The sequence below is a fragment of the Ilyonectria robusta genome, assembly GCF_021365365.1.
Source record: "Ilyonectria robusta strain PMI_751 chromosome Unknown BGZ61scaffold_5, whole genome shotgun sequence".
In the NCBI taxonomy this organism is placed as follows: domain Eukaryota; kingdom Fungi; phylum Ascomycota; class Sordariomycetes; order Hypocreales; family Nectriaceae; genus Ilyonectria; species Ilyonectria robusta.
Window position 1 is genome coordinate 1,410,662 of NW_025764439.1, and position 17,881 is coordinate 1,428,542.

Sequence of the window (17,881 nt, forward strand, 5' to 3'; positions counted from 1 at the left end):
GATCAGAAGTCAGCAAAGTACGGGTCGTACTTTGCCGCCATTTCCTCCGAATAGGGTTCCCGACGGCCGTCGTCCTCGGGATATACATCGAAGCACTGGGCGTCGCCGGGGTAGCGAATGGGAGGGAGGATGGGCCCTTTGCGGTGGCGATGGAGCATGTCATCCCAGTTCGTCTCACGGAAAAAGGGGTGTGCCTTGACGCGCGCAGAGCCGCCACTGATGTTGCCGAGGCGGCGCGATCGATCGACGGTACAGAGCGAGCGAATGATGTCCTTGGCGTCTTCGGAGAGGGGCGGATCTTGGGGGAAGACGACGGGCTTTTCTAAAATTCTAGGGAGAAACCAAGGTGAGATTTCGTCCCTTGGAGAAAAGAACCGGCTAATGGACTTACTGTTTGTAGATCTCGATGGGATTCTGGTGCCAGAAAGGCGGGTAGCCCGTCAAGAACTCATACATCAGGATACCCAAGGCCCACCAGTCCACAGCGCCAGTATGGCCCTTGTTCTGTATCACCTCGGGGGCCAGATATTCGGGGGTCCCGCAGAGGGTATATGTCTCAACAGGGCGGTTGTCTTCGTGATTCCCCAAGCGCTTCGCGAAGCCAAAGTCGACCAACTTGATGTGACCATCCTGATCCAACAGGAGATTCTCGGGCTTGAGATCGCGGTAGGCGACGCCACCCTGTTGCTCGTGGAGAAACTCTAAGACGAGGACGATCTCGGCGGCATAGAAGCGGGCAACGGGCTCGTCGAAGCGGCGCAACTTGCGGAGGTAGGTGAATAGCTCGCCGCCGGGGACGTAATCAAGGAGCATGTACAGGGAATCGTGGTCGGCGAACGAAGCGAGGAGGTGAGTGATGAAAGGGTGGCCGGCGATATCGGCGAGGATGGCGCGTTCGTGGCGCACGTGGTCGATCTGCTTGAGGCGAACGACCTCGGGCTTGCGCAGGATCTTGAGCGCGTACACTTCGGGGTTGAGTTGGTGATCGAGGGGAATGTGAGCCGAGGCGGCGGGGCGAACGAGGCAGACGCGGGCAAAGGTTCCTGTTGACGGAAATGGTTAGAACGGGTCTCGTGTCTCGTGTCTCATGTCCATGTCTCAGGCGGTACATAATGAACGAACCTGTGCCTAGAGTGCGCACCCTCCGGAAGTCGCTAAGCTGGAACTTGCGCGTGGGCGGCAACAGAGCCGGAGGATGGGCAGAGTCGGCGGCATCAGAAAGATGGGACCCCGCGTTTGCGGCGGCGTCATGGGGAAGCGACGGAGCGGGGAGGCCGGACGAGGACGGCAGATTGGTGGCTTGCGAATGCGCGACGGTGGCGGCCATGATTTCTGTATGGCAAGAGAGAGAGAGAGAGAGAGAGAGAGATGGGGAGGCGGAGACGTAGAGAGGCGGAGAGCGGTTGACACTATCGCAGGGCTCAAAGCGGGACGAGCGATGAGTTCGGGTGTGTCTTTAGTTCAGTCTTTAGTTCAAGCGTAGGCCATGGCCACTGATGCGACCAGGAGGATTCGACAAGAGGGACTTGACCAGGTAGGAAGCCTAACAGCCAAGGCGCCGGAGAGAGAACAGAGGATGCGGCCCACGCGGCCGAATCAGACGCTTCGTTTCGGCCAAATCGGAGTTGAAGCTGAAGGCGAAGGCGAAGGCGAAGCTGAAGGCGAAAGCGAAGGCGGGGTGGACTGCCGAGAAGAGGCGATGATGGTAATGGTGATTGGGATTCGGTATTGGTGTGTGTGGGTGGGCGTAGTTGGGTGTGGACGCGCCGGTTTCGATCAACAATTGGCCGGCCCAATTGGCCTCTGATACTATTGGCCTGGTGAGGGTTGAGGGATCAGAACTGCAGAGGCAGAGAGATAACGACGTCTCTATGGCGGAGTCGTCGAAGGAGCAGTTCGGGTTGACGGCCGCGAGAGTGGCGGGTAAGGGGAGCGAAAGGGAGGCGAGCCGGCGAAGAGAAGGGGAGAGGCGGGAAGAACAGGAGCAAGCAGCCAGCCAGAAGTATGGAGCATCAATCAAAAGGAGGGGAGTCGTCGATTATTGATGATTGACGATGATGATGGGACGATGGAACTAGACTAACTCGAGCCAAGTTCACCTCCCAAAAGGGACCACATGCAGATTCTGGGCCACCGGGACGCGCAGAAAGGGGACGACGAGTCACAAGAGACGCTCCCAGACGCCGCCAGACGCCCCCCGGAAGAGGGAATCCCCCTTCTGCGCTGTCAAGCACGCGGGACCAGCGCGCGGGCGGGCGGCAACCAGGCCGAGGGCGGAGAATGGAGGGTGGAGGGTGGAGGGTGGAGGCGGGTAAGGGTTGGTAAGGGTTGGTAAGGGTTAGAGAGGCTAAGAGGCTAATACGGAGTAAGATATTGCTAGATGTTGCGAGAGAGACAGTATGACGCAAACGTGGGACTCCCCCTCCAACGAGCCCGACTTCCAGCAGATAGAGTGGAGATGATGACGCCGGACGGACAGGGTAGTGGGGAGTACTGTACCTAGCGGCCGGTCAGCGATCGTGGTGGCGCGCCCGCAGTGGGATTGGGGACAAGCAGCATTTTGTGTTGATGATGTCGTGGTGTTGTTGTTCTCTTGTGGTTTTTTTTTGGGGGGGGGAGGCTTTAGGCTTTACTTGCTCTATTCACGTGCGTACCTAAGGCTAACGTAAACTGTACGTACCAAGATGTGACGAGACAAGACGAGACGAGACGAATCCGCAATGGTGCAACCATTGCCGTTGCAGATTTGGCTGAGTTGAAGGGAGAATGAGAGGGGCAACCCCCCATCTCCTGGTTGGATCCCCCCAAACCAGCAGGGATTCGGCATTCACATGGTATAGTACATAGTACACGCTCGTTCTTTGTGTGTGTATCCCGGTCCTTTCACCGACGATTCATTTCTAATCGCCCCCAAAAACTAGGGACCTACCCGACCGCCGCCGGCGCAGCGAGCACTAATGGCTTCGTACAGATTAAGGACCGTAGACGTGCATTATCTGGATATCGGACAGTCACTCCAACCCCGGCATCCCCATCCCCGGAAACGCAATTGCACGGGAGTTGTGACTGGACGCACCCGCATGCGAGGTATTAAGTAGCAGTTCTCTCCCCCCGTGGCATGCAGTCGGCCGAAGCCCTGGCTGCTTTGAAGGGTTGCATCGCCCAGCCCCGGCCGAAAGCGCCCCCACGCGGTCTGATGTTCCTGGGGGTCCTGTCCCGGTATATGTGCTGAGCGGGAATTTGAAGAATGGGGGGACATGTACGTGGCTGTACTATGCATCCCGTGTTACCAAACGATGGGGTGGAATCGGATTGGGCTGCTTGTAACGTGGGGTGGGTGGTGTGCTTCGGTCCAGGCACGTCGAGTCATGAAACCACCCACATGACGCCTCGAGACGTTTCCCGAAGCCAAAGATGCAGGGATGGCTTCAGTTGCAGAAATCAACTTGCGGCCTAGGTAACTTACTTTGGGACTACGTGTGCAAGTCACCCTCATTCGCTTCTCATAGCTGGCGAGGTCGTAGCATCAGCTCAAGGTTGAGCAATGGAATCACCCCCATCTCACACAGAATCCCAGCTTTCGAACAGGATGGAAAAAGAAGGAATGATCAGAACTCGTATTTGGAGTCCCTCAAGCTCCAAATCACCCAGTCAAGGTTGGTTCTGTCAAACTCAAAACTTGGAAGAGTTAGTTGGCTAGCCAGGTCCTCAACGTCCAGCCAGGTCCTCAACGTCCAGCCAGGTCCTCAACGTCCAGCCAGCTCAGCCGGGTCACTCGAGTACAGGGACAAGTGAGAATAAGTCCCAAGGTAAATAAATACATCCAATCCGATTTAATAAATGCAAGGTAAATAAATGCGTCAAACCCAATTTCGGAAACACATGCAAGGCAAATAATTGCGTCAACCCCAATTTCATAAACCCAAATAAGTAATCATATTAAACCCAACCAATGGAAAGAAAATAAATGCAAGGTGAATAAATAAGTTAAATCCAATTTCGAGAATACATCTAAGGTGTTATTGTTCTTTTTCTTTTTCTTCTTGTTACTCTCTTTATCCAGTACTAATTGTCTAGAATATTAATAGTATCTCAAGCATGAACTGTGTAGATCCAGTCGATATCGAGTCGATGTCGTCTATCCCTACTCAGACAAAACCTCCATCCTCCAGGAAAATTCGCATGCCCTGAGATCAAGATTGGTTCCTCAGCCAACTTATGCCTACTCTTACTGTAGGCCTGTTCTATCTCTGTGGTGGATGGATGCCACTAATTCGCCATGAATCATACCCGTAATCCAGCTGGCTAGTCCTGAGCTTGACTTACTGTCGGCAGGGTATATAATCTTTATTTGCCTCGGCCTGGCCATGTCTAGATGTCGTTTGGAAGTGGCACCCCCCGTCCGTCGCAAGCGTCCTCATGTTGTAGTTCCGCCGCCCGATTACGAGGCTTCGATTTTGACCAATGTGTAAGTTGTCTATCGCCTCGAACCCGTGGCTGTGTCTAACCGATGCAGCCCCGTGTCCCGTCTCGCTCATGGGGTTATCGACCAAATACATAAACCCCAATTTCTACACCACGCCGGGGGGTGAACTATCTGGAGCAAGGTAAATAAATGCAACAGCATCGTTAGCCGTTACGGTCCTGGCCTTTACCTTGACGGCCGATACACCCACCATAAAGGTCCACGATCCAACTCCGAGATCACTCTCGTCAAAGTCTATTTTCACAATCGTCTATATAAGGAGCACCGTTTCTCCTCTTCTTCTACAATTCTCAGTTTCAACTTTCCCATACAAACATTCAGAACTAAGTTCAAACAACTCTGTGATTGGTCAATAGCCACTTTCACCAACAACACACCACAATTCTTCTTTCTGCATACCACGGAACATCCATCAAAGTTCCAGCACCTCTCCAGCACTCATCTGTACTGCTGCATCACTTACTACTTCACCACCATCATCATCATTCAAAATGGGTTGCTGCTGTAGCAAGGACTCGGGCTCAGAGGGCACTGAGACATGGCCACGCTCTGTCACCCCCTCCGACAATGCAGTCAAGGGATACATGGACACGGGTAACTCACCCAGATCCAACTATTCTTCTGCGAGCCCCATGTCATACAGTATGAACAACCAGTCATATCCCATCAGCAATCAGCCCTGCAGTACTACAGTGCAGCAAACTGATTACACTTGTCGCGGTGCCCTTCTCACCTCCAGTATGATCTCAAGCGACACCCAGAGTAGCCAAGATGGTAACTCTGACGTCCAACATGATGATCAAGCCCGCAGGGTAGAGGGCCGCACATTCACTGGTGCACGCATGGGTGGACGAGCAGACGACCTTGTTTTCTCAGGAATGGCACAGAGCCAAGAGAATCAAGGCAACGTCTTCCAAAATAAAAACCCTGGCGTCCAACTTAAAAAACAAATCCGTCGGGTAGAGAGCCGCACCTTCACTAGTGCGCGGATGGGCAGACAAGCAGGCGGCTTTGTTGTCTCAGGAATGGCACAAAGCCAAGACAATCAAAACAATGGTCACTTAAAAAAATCCTTCAGCTTGTCTGTACCAGAGCCAGTCTATGGCAGACGTGGCGAGTCCAGCATGCCCATCAAGATAAGCCGGTATGCGAGACTGAATGTTGACGACCCCGTCAAAGCTACTGGCGTTTGAACGCAGTGGTGAATTAAAAAAAAAAAAAAAAACCAGAACTGTCTAGACATGGGGCAAGCAAGGAGTTTATCGGGTTTTTCATGATATGGAGGGTTGTTGGAGTTTTCAGGAAGTGGTATTACAGGGGTTTGGGAAGCAAGGTGCATACTGTTATTGGAGAGCGTTGCTATTCACACACACATTACAACCCGCTTGCTGTTCGTGGAGAGTTGTGCCATCCGTCTGGTCTTTTGTCATGTGATGCATACTGTCCCAATAGCAATATAGTATTGTCCCAGCGATACTCTATACTGATACGGCAGTTTAAAGACTACTACTTTCTACTCCTTAGGATTTTTCAAGACACAGCTGTTACCTGCAGCTCATTGAGGTATTGGGAAAGGTAACCAGTTGGACTAGAAACCTTAGTCTGTCTGAGTGTACTGTTGATCTTTGAATGGACTGGGTATATGGTCTGTATTGTTGATACTATTGTTGGTGTTTTTTTTTGTACTGTTGAGCTTCTAGTTTCCCCTCTGCGTATGTGTGTACTAGGGCACCCTAACCTCTTGAACCTCTTGATACTCCTTAGGATTAGGGTTATTTTTCCTTATTTGTATTTATTTATCAAGTAATGTTTTAAATAAATTACCACCTAAGACTTTAGAATACACCCTTTGACTCCAATGGGGGAGTTAGTAGGAAATACCTAATTCCATGAAGGATGCACATGCTTATCCGTGTGGCTGAACTTGGCGTTTCAAGATTACCTTACTTATCCTGTCACACTACTCACCTGGTCGGAAGATTTGATGTATTGGGTCATGTGATGGTCAGACATGACTGGGTTAATCAGCCAAAGCCCCCTTGATCCCTGATGGTCGGCGATGGAATAGACGATCAAGTCACAAAAAGCTGACGCGCAGCTTAGATAAGGGTCTCTGCCGCAATAGAACAAATTCCAGCCCAGATGACAGCGAACATCCCACGCCACCACTGGAGCACTTGAGTGTACCTTGTATAGGTATTTATTTCGTCATCTGGTTGTCCGGCAACAAGGCTTGGCTAAAGAGAGACCGCTCCACGGCGACGCAGGCGTCTCAGTAGGAATGCAAATTGGGCCGCTATTGTCCCGCCGCTCTGGCATGCCGGCGACATCACCATCTGTCGCTCCAGGGTAAATGGATCGCCGGGCGCGACAACACAGGCGTTGGTCTAGGGGTCTAGGCCTAAGTTAGGCCACAGTGCGCGCCATCATCGATGACTCCAAGCCAAGCTGGGAGGTGGCACCAGCCTGGCAGCGGCCTGCACAGTGCCCCCACTGGTTTATAGGCCGCAAGCAGCAGTTTCAGAGGAGCTCGCCCTGAAGAAACGCCCACTAGGGACCTCCTCCGCAGGGAGCTAGGGTGCCTAGCGGAGCGCGGCGACCTGTAGGAAGCTCCACCGTAACCGGGCTGGGGCACGTAGGGGCACGTAGGACTGTCAGCCCGCCACTTCTCACCTCGTGCTGCCCAGATACCAACGACTCGCAGCTCGCAGCTCTCAGCTCGCCCTCTCACCCTCTCTTCCATCTCGACCCTACAGCCGCTTCCCACCGCTGTCCTCACATCCGCCCCCGCTGCTGCTGCAGCAGCATCCGAAACCCTCTTCTTCCATCGTCCAGGTCCAGGCCGCATCTCCGCCCTTGCACCGCCCGTGCCGCCCGCTTCCTCCGACCTCCCCCTCCCGTCATGCGCCGCTGATCGAAGCCATGTTCTCCAACCTGACGAACATCGTGCAAAAGGCCCAGCAGTTCATCGACCCGACCCAAGGCCTCAATCTCTCCAGCTCTGACCGAAATCCCTCCAAGTCGTCCCTCTTCCAGAGCCAATTCCGCCTCCCCGCTTCGCAGACGCCCCTCTACGAGATCAATGCTGAGCTGACCATCCCGCCGTCCAACGCCACCCAAGGCGACAAGGACCATGATCGGGGCTGGCATTATGCCGGCAAGCTACATCTCTCCGAGAACTACATGTGCTTCTCGACCACTCCGACCAGTTTCCTGCAGTCCGCCAGCACATCGACGTCTTCCGCCTTCACCGGTCAGACCCATGGTGGGGGCCCCAGCGGTAATGGCTTCAGCTTTCCCCTGTGTGCGATCCGGAGGGTCGAGCGATTGAATAGCCAGAATTTCCAGGTACGGAACCCCAGAACTCGTGTCACATCTTGAAACTGACCTCGTGCGATCTAGTTTGCGCTTGCTCTCACGACCTGGAATGCCCTCCTCGGCGACAACCCCAAAGACAAGGACAACAAGGACAAGAAGGATAGCCGGGAGCAACGCATCACGATTCATCTGGCCGGTACCAGACATGCCTGCGAACGCTTCTGTGACGGTCTGAAGAAGGGTCTAAGAGCTGGGGTTGGTAACGTTGCCAAACTGAGACGAGTCGTTACCGAATGCTATTCCGAATATCTGCTACGCCCGGAGGAGAGGAAAAATGCCAACCCGCCCGATGCTGGACTGGGCATGATTTTCCGATACCCTGGTGACGCAAAGAAGCTGCGAGACAGGGCCAAGATGCGCCTGTGGGCCGAATATCTACGGGACAACGGGAGGAACTTCACTCTGCTCCGCCAACCCACCTTCCACAAGCTCATCCGAGTTGGTCTGCCCAACAGACTCAGGGGTGAGACATGGGAGTTGACGTCTGGATCTATATACCTGCGACTGGAGAACCCTGGCCTATATGCCCAGACCCTGGCCAAGTATGAGGGTCAAGAATCGCTCGCTATCGACGAGATTGAGAAGGACCTCAACCGCAGTCTGCCCGAGTACCCCGGTTTCCAGAGCGAAGAAGGCATTGGACGCTTGCGCCGGGTGTTGACCGCCTACAGTTGGGTCGATGCCGATGTTGGATACTGCCAAGCCATGAACATTGTCGTGGCCGCGCTTCTCATTTACATGAGCGAGGCCCAGGCCTTCTTCCTACTCTCCGCTCTCTGCGACCGCCTAGTCCCCGGCTACTACTCCACAACTATGTACGGCACCCTGCTTGACCAGAAGGTTTTCGAGTCGCTAGTCGAGAGGACGATGCCGGTCCTTTGGGAACACCTTGTCAAGAGCGACATCCAGTTGTCGGTCGTATCTCTACCCTGGTTCCTCTCCCTCTACATCAACTCGATGCCCCTTGTTTTCGCTTTCCGCGTATTAGACGTTTTCTTTGTTGAAGGTCCCAAGGTTCTTTTCCAGGTTGGCTTAGCCATTCTGCGAATTAATGGAGAGGAGTTACTCGATGCCCCTGACGACGGCGCCTTCATTTCCGTCCTCAAGGGATACTTCGTCAGACTGGATGAATCTGCGCACCCTAGATCTGAGAACCCCAAACTCCGCGCAGTCACTCGATTCCAGGAGCTCATGGTCGTGGCTTTCAAAGAATTCGCTGGAATTACACACAGCAGCATTACTGAGCTTCGACTCAAGAACAAGGACGCCGTTCTCAATAACATTGAGAACTTCGCCAAGAGGACAGCCATCCGCAACCTAGGCCCTGACAGCAAGTTGCTGAGTACAGAAGATTTGGGATCGCTCTACGATCGATTTTACAGTATCTTATACGAGCGACAGCAGCGGGATAGGATGATTCAAGAGGAGAAGATAAGGCGAGCCAAGGCAAGCCGGACACGCGCGTCAGAACTCTTTGCCGCTCCTCAGAATCAAGTAGAGAAGGGACGTGTTGGCTTGGGACCAAGCACTAGTCTGATGGACTATGACGCTTTCCGAGAATTCCTCGCCAGCATGTCGAAGTGGGCCATCTCCGATTCGCCAAGCGCCGACAGGCAGGCCATGTTCAACAGCGCGAGACGGCCATCGGAAATGCCATCGGCCTGGGGTGCAGGACCAGAGCCTGCGGATCATGAGTTCTTGAAGCGCCTTTTCAAGAAATGGGACGTGGACGGTACGTCTGCGCTGACCCTCCAGAATGTTGTCACTGGCCTGGCACAGATCAAGGGTAAGCGTGATATTATGGGCACAATCACATACTTCTTTGAACTCTACGACGACGACCAGGATGGCAAGGTGGACCGAGAGGGTATCCTGCGGATATCCGAGGCTCTCCTATTCCTCTCACGTCGCGGTCTAGAGGGATCACTGAGCGGCAGCGCTTCAAGCATCACACTGGATACCGACGCAGCTGGAAACGAATCACAAGGCAGTCTGCACCCTGGAGCTTCGAATAACGAGCGATTCCTGGGCAGTGTCAGCGCCTTCATCCGGCGATGCTTCGAGTACGCCGATCCAGTCAGCAGCCACGCCGAGGAAGCTCCAGCGACTCCCACAACCCCCAACAGCGATGCGTTCGCCATTGGTGATGATGAGGACGATGAAAGCGAAGACGAAGAAGACCTTCTAGGTCTTGACTCGCCCACAACCACCCCTACAAAGGCGAAGAGATCCGACGGCTCGTTGAATGCTTCTGAAGGAGGCAAGGTTATACAGCGCCAGGTATCCAAAGCAAAGTCTGAGGCAGCCAATGCCGCTCTCGACCCTGCAAACCCCCTCCAACTTACCTTGCCGACTTTCAGGATGGTTGTGCTGGCCGATGAGCTGCTTGAGCAGTTCTTCGAGTCTTCCTTCCCCTCGTCCTTCCACATCATCGAAGGGCTCCAGAGCGCCACACCCTACTCGTCCGCCCCATCTCTCACCACCTTTTCCAGCCTTGGTTTCGGTGCACGACCACCTCCCCCGCCTCCCGTTGGCCCTGCAGGAGCCGGTCGTGGTCTTCGGGGAGTGTTGGACAACATCGTCACGGATGGTATGCGCGTGGCAACCGAAGTCCGGAGACGAGTGGAGGAGGCCCAGAAAGAGCTGGAGAAGAACGCGCTGCCCGGGCAGAGACCAGAGGATGACGAAGACGACGACGACGATGTGGGTATCGAGGTTGGCGTGAGAAAGGGGCCAGCCGGCGCCAGCACAGACTTGGAGCGTCGGTCTGTCAGGAGTTCGGACAGGGACCTTTTGGATGGGGCAGATGCAGAAGCTGGCGCGGTCGCAAAGACGCCAGGCAAGAGCTTGTTGGACGTGGATCCCAACGAGGGACGTCCTCGCGCCAACACTGCCACATCGACCCAAGGATCGGCAGTGGTTGAGTTTGAAGGTTGAACAACCTGTGTTCTCAGTGTGACGGACAGTCGCACTTCGCGGAACTCGATGTAAATCAGTGCAATGAATGTAGGCTGTTCATGGTGGTTATGCTTATGTCCGATATGCGGGAGTCTGTGGGATGAAGGAAAGATAGGTAGCTGCAATAGGGATCTCTGGGCGGGGGGCTAACGGCGTGGTGAGGAATCATGGTCCCAAAACATGGGCAGATATAATCGGGGGTAAGACTACTTCTTCATTGTGGACCAAAATCAGGAAGCTCCTCTCATCTTGATCTGTGACATGGACGTTCTGAGGCAATGGTATGCCGGTCCATATTCCCGTTGAGGTATTGTAAGCTATCCGGGTTGAAGACTCCTTACCAATAGCCAGGATTTGAAGTGATATCAAAGTGGAAAAAGGCGAGTCATTAACGACATGTCTACCCAGTTATCTTCACCAATGGTAGGCGGCTTGTGACATCCTTGAATGTGAAACCCATGATTCAAACTCTGGCTGTCTATGACCGAAGGTCTTTCACGGAACCTTCTCTCCTGTTAGCCACGTTAGCCACCAGTCAAGAAACGACTCCTGTTCAACCCCGTCGGTGGAGTGATAGTCCCTATCAAGCAACAGTCGAGAATGTGAATCAAAGGCGACGGAATCTCCTTTTCGAGAATCGGCAAGGAATACTGAGCACGAGAGGATATCAACGGGCGCTAAAGCGGCATGCACTAAAACCGACACCCCGTGATGCAAGCACGGAAACCTTCACCGCCAAACCGGCGGTGAAGGCGATGTGGGGAGATATGGAGGCCGACAGAATAGTTGAAAAAGCAATGAGTTGGGATTTTTATTCATGTAGGCGCGAGCCTCATCATATGATGGAATGGTCTGATTTCTGGTCTCTTGACCAGGTGGTTTTTTATGTGAGCCATTGTAATTTCAGTACTGTGCTAGTGGTCTGAATTACAAGACTTTTTCTTTGACGAAAATGTGCACCAACAACAAGCCTTACAGGCCTTGTTCTAGACTTCGTTGCCAAAATCGCTTTCAGACTCGTCCTCAGTCTCCGTCTCAGTCTCCGTCTCCTCAAACTCCTCCTCTTTATGCTCAAATGCCCTCCGAACCTGGTCCAAGTACTGCTGCTTCTGCTGCATCTTTCCAGCGATGAACTGCCTGCTGCCCGGCGCCCAGTACGGCCATGTCGATTGCTGGAAGTCCTTCCAGCTCTCCACGGCTTCGTCGCCGTATTCCGGCTGAACGTGCTGGATGAAGAGGTTGTAGATTCCCGAGAAGCTCTCCAGAGCGTTGAAATACCAAACGTTTCCAGAATCCCATCCAGCTCGCATTATTTCTGCGAACGGGGTCACATTCTCATCCTTCTGGGTCTTCTCGGTCTCGACCTCAGTCTCAGTCTCAGTATCGGACTGAGTCCCAGGAGTTGTCTGCTCAGACTCCAGAATGGTCAAGAACTCTTCGTATCGTTCATTGTAAGTAACCAAAGCTTCATCAGTAACTTCAACCATCGTTCGACCAGACAACCAATGTGGGAAGCGGAGCATCTCAGTTGGTTGCGAACATGTCCATTCCAGATCGATAAGGCTTTTCACATTCCAATCATCGTCTACAAAGATGTTGCTTTGGTGAAGGTCTGTGAGCATGAGGGAGAAAGGACCATGTCGGCGTTCCTGATCGGTGAATTGTGGTACCAGAGCCCGCATAATGGTCAAGGCAGAGAGCAGTGAATGGCCGTCGTCTTCGTCGATGATTGAGTTGGGGTGGCCGCGAACTCGTTTATCATGGCATGCTAGTAGATCCAGAAGGTATGTGTCGTTGGAGATGTAGGTCTTGTCCCGGGGGATGTCGGTTGAGATGCCTAGGTTTTCGAGTTGGTGGAGTTGTCGTTTGAGGGGTCGGTTCGTCAAGGTAACCACGCCTTTGTTGTCCATGGTCAGTGAACCGATTCGAGGGAGCGGGACCTTTGCAAGGGTGAGGATGATGCGAGCCAAGCCTCCAAAGAGTGCGGCGCGTCGTGTTTTGTCGTCGCGGCCGGTATCCCAAGTCTCAGAGAGCATGTGTCCATCTTGCACGTAGTCCAACAGCAAATATCCAGACGTGAGCCTCTGGCCGTGGGAGTGGAGGGCATAGCCGGACCGAGCGGGGTTCCCTAGCATCCAAGATACGAAGCTTCGAATATACCAGCCGAGTCGTGAGAAGAGGGGTGCTTGGCTGAGGAGGGTGAACTGTAGCCACCGACAGTTAGCATCCGTTACAGGACGGTTGACTTGGGGCTCTTACACTTGGACCACCGGGGAATCCAAACCCCCAGAGAGTGGGAATCGGGATCGAGGGGCAGTTGGTTTGCATCCATGCATACGTAGCAACCTCACAGCGGATCTTCTCCTCGGCATTGCCTTGGTGGGTCGACTCTCCAACCTTGTACGGCAAGGGGAACCGGATGATGGCCTTCTTCTCCTCATTGACGTATACCGGAATGCAGACGTTGAAGCTGCCGTGGATCCATTCTTCGACCGCGGGGACCTGGCATGAGGCGCCGGAGACGCCCAGGTGGTGTGACACAATGTCTTTAATGTCGTCGGAATGGGTGACGAGGTCGGCGCAGAAGTCTGAGCGCTTTGCGGGGTACGAGAGCTGTTCGAGGATGTCGTTTTCGTCCTCCAATGCGTCGGAGAGGGTGATCTTGCCCGCCAGGAGCGGGAGAGTCGTGGAGGAAGCCATTTTGACCGGGATCCCAGAGTCGGGAGATGTGATGTTGGTAAGGTAGATCTACTAGGCCATGGTCGCGTGGACTTTCGGAGGACGCATTGATCAGGCCAGCTGACTAAGCGCCGTACCGGGCTATTCTCTTGAGAGGGAAACTAATTATGCCTCACGGAGCTATTGTTTCATTCGAAGTTCCAGACAGATGTTCGGGAGCTGCTGGGCTAGACATTGGTATGAATGACATAATGCACCTTGGAAGCTTTGGTGAGAGTGGGAGACGGATGGAAATAGCGGATGTAGTGCCTGTAACCATCGAACTCTGGACGGGTATAGCAACAAATGCGGAGCAACTTAACACACCGACACTTGGGGAAAGCGATAGAAACTCCTCTAGATCAAGCCCAAATAGAAGCCTGCAGGCCCTTGTGCTTTATTTATTGTGTCCATGTTTTCCATGGAATTGTACTTCCAAGTTGAACCCGTCAAAGCCCGTCAGTTCCGACCGCCCACTGCCGATCACGCATTGCCGGGAGCATTGACCTAACAGGACACCAAAATCCTCACGAGTTGTGGCGGAGAGCCACGTACTGAGCGGCACTTGAAAACCCCCGGCTGTGCCTGTTGGGCGTTGAGGGGCTTTCAATTGACCTAATTTCTGGGGCTCTCGTGTCCAATGGAATCAGTAATTCCGTGTCTTTGGTTGGTGATATTGCGGGTTGTTGGGCTGGGCGTCAAGAAATTGGGGTCCAAAGAGGGGCAATGACCGACGTCATTTTTGAGCTCCCCCGCGACGCCGCAGAGGCGCTTTGTTCCTCTACTAACGCGATGCGACCGTCCAGTGGCCTGATTATCTTTTTTCAACGGCTGACATTGTCGCCATGCAACTAATTAACAAAAGAAACCATTTAAAGATGCAATAATATTTTATTTCACCACATAAAAATGCCCCTCTCGACATATGCCCAGCAATCCAAACTAAAAGAAGGAAATATCCCCCCGAGCGCAATATTCAGGTCTTAGAGCATCATAGGCACCAGTTCCGCCGAACTAAGCAACATAAGAAGGAATATACCACAGTAATCATCACGGATATAAATTCGACTTTCAGCTTGTTATTGCAGTATATTTCCCAGACGAACGTTCATTTAAGGTGCCCCGAGTCACAGGGTCTGGGGTGCATAGGAGTAGTATGCTAGCATGTAAGCCGCCCGAGTTCGTGATATTGCCCAGGTAGAGCCGTTTTTGTCTCGGGGGTACAACTCACTTAGCAGGCCCTATGAGGTATTAAAAAATGACAATGCAGAGGCTACAATTGGTCTCCTGGGCCTTCTAGATATCCCGCAGAAGAGACACTCTCCCTGTGAGCGAGGAATCGGTCTTAGAGGGACATGAGAGCATGGACGAGAGCACCGCGGCACTAGGAAAGCTACTGGCCCTGAAGCGTCACGTAGAGTAACTCGCAACTATGTCCCCTAACTACAGAAAGAAATTGTGGCTGTAGGTGCCAATGGATATACGCTCAGCCCAGATGAATAGATATGGGCTCGGTTTGGTTAACGGATGCAGATCATGCCGGTGAAGCAAAGAACCAACTCACAGGCTTGGGGTTTGAAAGAATGGTTACGGTCTCGTAGCTTGTAATTTTGCTCCATGGTCGTTCGATAATCTGCACCTAAAGCTATGAGGGCTCATTCTTTCCAATGTTCTTGCGACCCTTAGAGAGATGGATGAGGTTGTAGGATGTGTCGCGCAAGATGGCGATCTTGCGGACGACTGGGTCGACGGAGACGCAGCCGCACAAGATCATCATGTGCTGCGAGGGGAAGTACTGCTGCTTTGCTGTGAGAGTCTCAGCTGGTGAGTAGTCGAAGTTTGCTTCGCAGGCTTCCATGACTGCTTGTTCGCAAGAATATGTGATTGTGGTGCTACGGCTGGTTGTTGAAGAGTGCTGGCTTAGTTGACGAGAGCATCGGCCAAGATTCACAACGATATTAGCGAGACATAATCATCTTGTCATTGTATTGTCCGAGAGGATTGATCCTGAGTCCCTTTAATGTTTGCTCACGTGGATCTCTTCCCGGGTCTTGGTCTTATTGCTGAGACTTATGAGATGGAATCGTTATTGATGCAAGGGGGTAGTGGTAGTGAAAATAACCACCTACCCTGTACCCCGGCGATCGACGATTGTCTTTCCCGTGTCTTGGGACAAGCCTGGTGGCTGGTCTGTTCGGACCATTAACTCCTTTCTGACCCAGCAGGAATCCAGTGGCTGAGTCCCTAAGGCTGCTACCAATGAGCTATGAGGCGGTGTGGCACGTTATTGTTTCTGAGATGAGACTGCTATGGAGAGGAAATAGAGAACGGGTTTCACTATGGAATAAGAGTCTCAGTCCAATGTCTGAGAGACATCGGCCTCATACGAGATGATTAGGGAAGTTTGCCAGCAAATCAACACTGCTAAAGGGGCAGATATTGCTCAAGTATCACTGCAATTCAATGTACCGTGCTTCTTAGTGCACTAGCTGATGTAAGTGCGCGCCGTGGTGTTGATTTATGGTGGGAGATAAGACGTAGAACGTGATACCCCGCCATTGATCCATTACATCACGCAAGCAGGAACCGGACTGCGAGGGAGCGAACGTGTTTGTGACATCAATCTGGCAAAGACACGTCCCACATTCCATCCCGACCAAAATACAGAACTACTCGAAACGAACAAGCTGGACCGTCATGTCGTTGGTGTTAATCGTGGGGGCCACTCGGGGCTTGGGCGCCAGCCTGGTCAAGCAACATGTTGCGCGAGGGAACACGGTGTATGGCACGATGAGATCGACATCCAGCCCGGAGGGTTTCCCTACTCAGGTGAAGTGGCTTCCGGGGATCGACTTGATGGATCCCCAAGTGGGTGAGAAGCTGGCCGCATCTTTCGAGGCAGAGCCCCGGCCGCTTGCTGAATTGGTGAGTGATCAGAGATACGAGACAGGGGCAAGTTCCGAGTTCTAAGTTTGCCAACAAGATAATCTCGGCTGGGCATTTCTCGACTGAAGATCTCACCGTGGAGAAAGGACCCAACTGGGAAGAGGAAGTGCGGATGTACACGACCAGCTCCATCGCACCCGTGTTCATCGTGCACTCACTGGTGAAGGCCGGCTTGTTGCAGAAGGGGTCTAAGGTGGTCTTCATCTCATCCGAAGCTGGTAGCATCGGGCTTCGGCACGAGAAGGAGGGTGGCGGCAACTATGCCCACCACGCCAGCAAGGCGGCACTCAACATGGCAGGCAAGCTACTTAGCCTGGATCTCAAGGAGAAGGGGGTGATTATCAGTATTGTGCACCCGGGTTTCATGCGTACCGAGATGACCAAGGGCGTCGGGTTCGACAAGTATTGGGATGACGGCGGAGGTAGGTTGCTGACGGGATTCAATCTCATTGTCGGATATGCTTGAGAAAGCGAGGGCTAACATGTCGGGTGTGACATAGCGGTGACACCGGATGAGGCAGCTGCCAGCTTGATCGACTGGACGGACAAGCTGGATATCAGCAAGTCGGGAGAGTATTGGGCTCCTCGTGGACCTCGTAAGTCATATTCGTATTTTGTCAAGGTGGCATAAGCATATTCTGACCGTATCTCGAATGGGCAGGAGATATTGGGACGGCCGAAGTCGTCCTTGGAGGGGATCTATCGACCCCACTAAAACTTCCCTGGTAAATCAAGGTCTTGGAGGATCTCGTTCCTGAGGTTGTAGATGAAAGCAGTCCAGCAAGATTCAATAGTTAAGCCATTCCAAAGTAGCACCCACATAGCGCCTCGTGGGGGAGAGTGAATGCCGTCATGTGGGACACTCTTGGTAGCGCAAGAAGGTCTCGCGGCACGGAGGGGTCATCTGGAAATTGAAGTAATTTCTCGTAATTCGACGACCGCGTCTTTTGGCGAAGTCTGGGCGGACCACACCTGAGAGCCAGATGGTGGTGAATATTCAACGGAGCAATTTAGCAGCTTAGTACGGGCGCGGGTGCGCGCGTGTTCGCGTAGCGTGGGTCTCAACGTTCCGAAGAATGAAGCCGTATCTGGTTGGGATCTGATTGGGATCGGCCGCTGCCCGTGTGTTTGGTTATCCTGGCAGGGGCATGCATTCGCATCAATACGAGCTTGTGGGACGTGGGAGGTGACGAGCATGCCGTACTACGTAGTACTTATCACATACATAGTACTTGGTCACACCAAATTCAACGTCGTACGGTTGGTGTTGGCCGACCAGGGCGACACGTGCTACAACCGTGTACGAAGCTCTGCTATCAGTACTGTTTGCTATGACTGTGGGTTGTCTACTAGATTGTGTAGGAACTACTTACTGTATGTGTTCCTGTGGTGACA

At 53.1% G+C, this 17,881-nt stretch overlaps 6 protein-coding genes across 6 annotated transcripts; 3 read left to right on the top strand and 3 right to left on the bottom strand.

The window, feature by feature from the left end:
* Positions 1-2: 2 nt before the first annotated feature.
* On the bottom strand, positions 3-1,327 carry BGZ61DRAFT_346187 (kinase-like domain-containing protein; the record flags this gene model as incomplete). Its single annotated transcript, XM_046239850.1, has 3 exons — positions 3-360; positions 392-1,043; positions 1,123-1,327. 3 exons carry the CDS (start codon positions 1,325-1,327, stop codon positions 3-5), a joined length of 1,215 nt encoding a protein of 404 aa, XP_046107674.1.
* A 3,650-nt stretch (positions 1,328-4,977) lies between these two features.
* BGZ61DRAFT_475228 (uncharacterized protein) lies at positions 4,978-5,679 on the top strand (the record flags this gene model as incomplete). Its single annotated transcript, XM_046248665.1, has 1 exon — positions 4,978-5,679. The coding sequence occupies one exon, from the start codon at positions 4,978-4,980 to the stop codon at positions 5,677-5,679; it is 702 nt and encodes a 233-aa protein (XP_046107675.1).
* A 1,729-nt stretch (positions 5,680-7,408) lies between these two features.
* On the top strand, positions 7,409-10,801 carry BGZ61DRAFT_475229 (uncharacterized protein; the record flags this gene model as incomplete). The annotated part of the gene is made up of 2 exons (XM_046248666.1): positions 7,409-7,834; positions 7,889-10,801. The coding sequence occupies 2 exons, from the start codon at positions 7,409-7,411 to the stop codon at positions 10,799-10,801; spliced, it is 3,339 nt and encodes a 1,112-aa protein (XP_046107676.1).
* Positions 10,802-11,610: 809 nt separating this feature from the next.
* BGZ61DRAFT_415473 (uncharacterized protein) lies at positions 11,611-13,754 on the bottom strand. The gene is made up of 2 exons (XM_046243352.1): positions 13,082-13,754; positions 11,611-13,026 (listed from the first exon to the last, which is right to left on the bottom strand). Exons 1-2 carry the CDS (start codon positions 13,520-13,522, stop codon positions 11,809-11,811), a joined length of 1,659 nt encoding a protein of 552 aa, XP_046107677.1. The 5' UTR covers positions 13,523-13,754; the 3' UTR covers positions 11,611-11,808.
* A 1,375-nt stretch (positions 13,755-15,129) lies between these two features.
* Positions 15,130-15,476, bottom strand: BGZ61DRAFT_185577 (uncharacterized protein). The gene has a single exon (XM_046237741.1). It carries the CDS (start codon positions 15,396-15,398, stop codon positions 15,186-15,188), a length of 213 nt encoding a protein of 70 aa, XP_046107678.1. The 5' UTR covers positions 15,399-15,476; the 3' UTR covers positions 15,130-15,185.
* Positions 15,477-15,869: 393 nt separating this feature from the next.
* Positions 15,870-17,470, top strand: BGZ61DRAFT_446759 (uncharacterized protein). Its single transcript, XM_046245240.1, has 4 exons — positions 15,870-16,465; positions 16,524-16,908; positions 16,987-17,082; positions 17,148-17,470. Exons 1-4 carry the CDS (start codon positions 16,238-16,240, stop codon positions 17,213-17,215), a joined length of 777 nt encoding a protein of 258 aa, XP_046107679.1. The 5' UTR covers positions 15,870-16,237; the 3' UTR covers positions 17,216-17,470.
* Positions 17,471-17,881: the final 411 nt, after the last annotated feature.